We start from the raw sequence: 6,000 nt of genomic DNA, 5'->3' as shown, positions 1-6,000 counted from the left end.
CCTCTTCTGGACTCCAGTGACACCTGCACTCACACATTCATAAACACACAAGACCAAAATAAACCTTCATAATAATATTTTCAGGAAGCCCCTAAATATGTTCTGAAAACAAATTGCCCAAGCTTATAGGAGAGGTGAGGCAAACTCCAAGGCCACGGGCCACAGAAACAGCCTGCATAAGTCTGGATCATGTCCCAAAATGTCAGATGGAGACAGAGTACCCCATTGCCAGCAGAGACACTACAATGGGGCAGGGACAAGGAGCTCTTTTGGTGGGGACCAACTGTAATGTCCAGCCAGTGAACATTCAATCCTATGCCGTTCCCTCTATCTCCCAAAATCTGTTAGGTTCAGAGTTGAAAGTTTGCTGACAAAGAACTGAATACTTTCCCTATCAAAATTGACATCGACATAATTTTTTAAGAGTGGTGATTGGAAACAGGACCTATGTAATCCCATGCCCACCTCCTCCAGCTGAACCATCTGTGGTGGTGGTGGTGGTGGTGGAGGTAGGTGTGTGTGTGTCTATGAGTGTATACACAGATGTGTGTTTCTGTGTGTGCATGGTGTGTGTCTGTATGTATGCACATGTGTGCATGTATGTGTGTGTCTGCCTGTCTGTGTGTATGCATATATGTGTGTTTGTGTGTGTACACATGTGTGCATGTGTGTGTTTCATCATGAGACAAGTTGAAATCTTCTCAGAAGAGGGGATTCAGTTGAAGAATTGCTTCCATCGGATTGGCTTGTCTGAAGTCTGTGGGGGCATCTTCTTGATTGATGTGGGAAGGCCCAGGCCAGCATGGCCAGTGCCATGCCTGGGCAGGCAGTCCTGGCGTGTATAATAAGGGTGGCTTAATATGAGCCTGGACAGCAAGTCAGGAAGCAGCATTCCTCCATGACTTCTGGTCTTGCCTCCAGGTTCCTCCCTAGATTTCCCACCTGACTTCCCTTCATGGTGGATTCTAAACTATAAATAAATCCTTCCCTCTCCAAGTTGGTTTGGTTATTACAGTGGTTTGAATGAGATGTTCCTGATTAGTCTTGGCCATTTGAAAATGTCGCCCCTGGTTAGTGGATATCTGGGGAGGATTCAGAGGTATGGCCTTGCAGGCAGAAGTAAGCCACTGTGGACAGGCTTTGAGATTTGAAAATACTGACTTATTTCAAGCTAGTTCTCTCTGATTTCTGTGTGGTGTTTCAGATGTGAGCTCTCAGCTGCTGTTCCAGCTGCCTGCAGCCTTTCTCCTCTGATCTGCCATCATGGACTCTAACCCACAGGAACTGTAAGCACCAAATAAATCCTTCTGAAAGCTTCCCTGAGCATGGTGTTTTATCACATTAACAGACAGTAACTAATACAGCCATGGTGTTTATCAAAGCAATAGAAAGTAAATGGGACATGAATCATTTTTTCAAGCTCTACCCTTCATGGCCCTCAAATAAGTCAAGTACATTGTCTTCCAGGGTTCTGTGCTACTTGGGATACACTGAGTACTTACAAGTTGCATAGTTCCCTTCCCATTCTACTGTGCAGACTTTGAACTACTCAATGGCATTGTTGGCTTCTTCTAAATCGAATCTATCCATCTATCCCTTTTAAGTACACCCCAACCACCCATACCCCATAAGAATCACGTGTTCGCAGAATTAGACTTCTAGAATTTTTATCACACATTAACTTTCTAACTTTCAAGATCATGATTTGGGGGATTATGTACTTTATGATTTTTTTATCATTAGGAGTTTCAACACTCAGAATTTTGACATTCAGGAGTATGTCTTTAGGGATTATGATTGGCACTTATATGAATCACATGTGATGACACGATTGATCTTCAGGAACTAAGAGAACACATTTGTGATACTTTAGACTCATTCATTGTTACAAGTGCTAAAGGAGCTCATTAACTCTTTCAGATATTTATTGAGCATTTACTTTATACTAGGAGCTCTGCTAACTGTTGGGGACTCTGCCATCAAGGAGCTCATTTCCTACTGCAACAAGGTGATATCTACTGAGTACCTCTTACACTGCAGTCCTGATACTAAGTGCTTCCTCACTGAGTGAGGAAGCTAGACTGAACACGAAGAAGCAAATATACAAGAGTATATAACAGGTAAACAATTAAAGAAAAATAGAGGAGAGTATGGTAGATTAACAGCAGCCTTCAGCTATGTGAAGCTCAATCCCCAGAGCCTGCGATCACATTATTTTGTATAGCAAAAGTGCTTTGTGAATGCAATTGAGCTAAGGATTATCTAGGCATTCTCATGGCATCACACATTTTCTTGTAAAAGGGACAGAGAAGGTTCACAGTCAGATAACAATGGGGGAATCCATGAATGGAAAGAGAAATAATATGAAACTGTTGGCTTGTTAGATGGAAGAAAGCCCAGAAACACAGCATAGCTGTAGAAGCTGGAGGGGGTCAAGGAATGGGTGCTCACCAAGAAAAACAGGAGGTTTACCCACACCTTGGTTTTCTTTTTGATTTAGACAGAGTTGCATGGAGCTGATCTTGAACTCATTATGTGGCCAAAGAAAATCCTGACTTTTGACCCTCCTTGCTCACTTCAGACTGCCTGAGGGCTAGGATTACAAGTGTGTTCCTTCACATCTTATTTACGTGGTTCTTGTCTTTGTGCATGCTAGTGCTCAGATGAGGGCAGACTGACATGAGTGAGTCATGAGGGTGGAATGCACAGGATTTGTAGTGAGTTGAATGGGAGGCATGAGACAAAGGATAAAAAGGTTGTGTGTGGGATTCTGATGACATTCATTGATTCAAAAACCTTCCAGGAAGAACATGTTTGTGATAGAAAATAATGAGTTATATATGTCTCTGAGGTTTATTGGCTAGGTAAACAGAGATGAGATGTAGCCAATTGGAACATAATATCTGAAGTTCAGAACAGTTCTGGAGTTGATGATATCGCCTCTGGGACTCTGGCCATTATAGACCAGTGGTGTATGTGTGTGTGTGTGTGTGTGTGTATGTGTGTGTGTATGAGAGAGAGAGAGAGAGAGAGAGAGAGAGAGAGAGAGAGAGAGAGAGAGAGAGAGAGAGAGAGAGAGAGAGAGAGAGTCTAAGGACTTGGGTCTGGAAGCGCAGAAATCTTTAGAATCTTTGAAGAAGACAGCTCATCAGAGAGAAAGAGTAGGAGCATGGGCCTTATTGTTTCCATCTTCAAGGCTAGTCAAAGCCAATGTTTGCAACTCCTGGCCTGCCTGAAGCTTGATAAATGGCAACCCGCCCCTTTGTAAAGGTCCTAAGAAGTAGCCATTGCCTTGGCCTGTTTGCCTTGGCTATCAGAGAGCTTTCAAAATGCCAGAGAGCTTGAATATTCCTGACAGCTGTGGCTACAAGAAGTTAACTCTAGAACTGAACTCTTCTTGAGACAGGCAGGGCCCTTTCCCACCACTGCCTGCCTGCAAGAGGCTTGGCCCCAGCTGAGGTCCTGCTCCTAGGAACAGCTCCCTGGCTGCAATCAAATCTGACCAGGGCTCTTCCTGATTGCCCAGGAAGGCTGAGTATTTGCTTTCTGTGCCTTGGACAGAAGTCCCTGCTTACCTGGCACACTGGACACTTATGTTTGGAAATGATTTGACAACAACAAACAGTTCAAGCTTTGAGCTCAGAGAAACCCTCCGGCAGCTAGCTCTTCTGACTGAGTGTGACCAGGACAGAGTGTGAATTGGCTGCCTAAGGGAAGAATGAAATCCTTAGGCAATAGTACAGGAGACACTGGTTTTAAATTCCCCTTCAACATCTGACTTCTCCTACCCCATAACATCTTAAAGACCCTCTAAACCCCCCTTTAGCGCCTAGTCCGCTCTTGCTTTCTGATTGCCATTCTCAGTCTTCGCTAAATATTGAAGTTACACAGGGAACTATGTCTGAAATCTGGATGCCATTCCTTATTACTGCAATTTAATCTTCTTCAAATGTGGTCAGGACAACTGAATAAAGCAGCAACAACATCCCCATGTAACTCTAATGTGCAATCCCAGTGGGAAACCGCCCCTGTTATCAGAAGGAAGCTGAAGGTGAACCAGCCGGCCTCACTGCTGAACAGTGGCTGTGTTTTGCTCAACAAGCCCCGCTCTTCTCTCTACAGCAGTGTCCGATCCAAGCATAGCCAAGGCTGAAGAGGCAGCATCCGGAGAAAGTCTCTAAATAGCTCCACTACAACAGGGGTGTGCTTAGCCTTCGTGTTAACTTTGTAAGGTGCACATTTGTCTAAGCGAATCAGGAGTTTGTGGATACTCCCTAGGCAGGGATACAGACATCATCCCAGTGTTAAAGTTTCTCCTTGGGGAATCTCAGAGGAGACCTCCGAGAAGGTGGACAGCCTTCCACACTGAAACGCTTTTTTTTTCTTGTTCATTATTATTTATTACTTTTTTTTTTTTTAGAAAAGAGCCAGCTCCCTCTCCCTTCCCTCCTCCCGCACCCACCCCCTCCCAGCCTCCCACCCTATCCCCACTCCCTTCCACATAAGGGATATCCAGAGTCTGTCATTTTGCTCACTGAAACTCTTTTGCGCCTCGTGGCCAGTAACTTCTTCAATTACCCAATAAGTAGATTCTTACAGATGCGGATTTTTGTTTGTTTTGCTTTGCTTTGTTTCTTTATTTGATAGTCTTACTTGGTATCTTTGGCTGGGCTAGAACTCAGAAGTCCACTGCCTCTGCCTCCTGACCGCTGGAACTAAAAACCCTGCACTTTATTTAACATGGGACCAGGTAAAGCCTTCCAGTCCAATATGGGAAATGCTTGCAGCCCATGAACTCCTATAGGGCAGCAAGGCTCCAGCTCTTATGGGGCTAGAACAGGGTAAACTCCAGCGGCCCCGCCCTCCCGCCCCGCCTCTCTTCAGGCTGGCAACACGGTTGCCCTGGCAGCGCTGGACGCGGCTAGTCTGCAGACACTTTTCCTTCCCAAAAGGCTTCGCGAGGGTCCCCAGAGTCGCCCAGCAAGCTGCCCGCCATGCTCAGGGGGAAACGTGGGGGCCGGGTGGGCGCCCTGGAGGAGGAGACGCCCTTGGGGTCCCCACAGCTCCCAGAGGCGGTGTCCGAGCGGGTTCTGCTTCGGGGCATCTTCGAGATCCAGAGGGAAAGCTGCGACGTGGTGCTGGGCGAGCGGGCCCTGCGGTGGCGACGCATCCAGCCCGAGCTCCCGGCGGGTGAGTGGCAGGCCCCCATCTTCCCGCGCTCACCACACTCTCAGCCGCCACATTCTCCTGCCTCCTTCCTGACACGGAATGCCAGCTGACCTTCCACTCCCGGCCTTCTGTCGAGGTTGTGTTGCAGAGAAGGAAGTTGCAGTGCACCTTCCACCTGGAACGAGCTTTGAAACCTGATTTTTAATGAATTTCTAAAGAATATTACATGACAGATTTGTGTTTTACTTAAACTTAGCGTCTAGTGACTTAAAGTTTTTGATTAGAAAATATGATGCTGCAATTTGCAGTAGAAATATTTTCAGTCGTCTTCAGTTAAAAGAGATCTGGACAAGAGTGGAATGCGGTTTATAGTCTATTTTAACTATCTAAGTGTTTATACAATTAAAAACAGCTGATTCCTCCCGCCCCCCAGAGAAAGCTCCTTGTGCCACGGTTTGTCACAGAATGGGAAGTTTTTGTTAGAAAGTGTTTTGTCCAAAAGTCTAACAAAATGAAACCATGAAGTTGGGGACCAGCATTAGCTGGGAGTGTGAATTCTGCTGAGCGACATATGCAGGGATGTTTCCTTAAGCAAAGCTACTTAGAAATTTAAGTAAAACGTTTTCACGTGTTTTGAAAACCCAAGATGAAGTATTTTCCTAAACCTTTGAAATTACAAGCGAGGTGCCCCAGTGTAGAATCATTCTGTTTGTAAATCAGCCCGAGCTAGGGAATATAAATGTTCATAATTAGAGTTTGGATTAGCCCAGGGAACCAGTTTAACCTACAAGTTGATAGGATACAGCCTGTGCAGTGAGACCCCTTGTAGGT

At 45.5% G+C, this 6,000-nt stretch overlaps 1 protein-coding gene across 4 annotated transcripts in view; it reads left to right on the top strand.

Annotated features, from left to right (window-relative positions):
• Positions 1 to 4,883: 4,883 nt before the first annotated feature.
• Cerkl (ceramide kinase like) overlaps positions 4,884 to 6,000 on the top strand; it is a 123,621-nt gene continuing 122,504 nt past the window's right edge. For 3 of the 4 annotated variants that reach the window (XR_005877235.1, XR_005877234.1, XR_005877233.1), the window contains exon 1: positions 4,884 to 5,190. Coding sequence is in view for 1 of the 4 variants with exons in the window: in XM_005065118.4 (XP_005065175.1) it covers positions 4,995 to 5,190 (196 nt within the window). In the remaining 3 variants the exon portion in view is untranslated. The remainder of the gene's footprint in view (positions 5,191 to 6,000) is intronic. The other variant, XM_005065118.4, reaches the window with a different exon arrangement.

Source organism: Mesocricetus auratus, unplaced genomic scaffold, assembly GCF_017639785.1.
Source record: "Mesocricetus auratus isolate SY011 unplaced genomic scaffold, BCM_Maur_2.0 Super-Scaffold_100004, whole genome shotgun sequence".
NCBI classification, from domain to species: Eukaryota; Metazoa; Chordata; class Mammalia; order Rodentia; family Cricetidae; genus Mesocricetus; species Mesocricetus auratus.
Note: the sequence above shows the minus strand (reverse complement) of the source record. Positions and strands in the feature narration are given on the sequence as shown.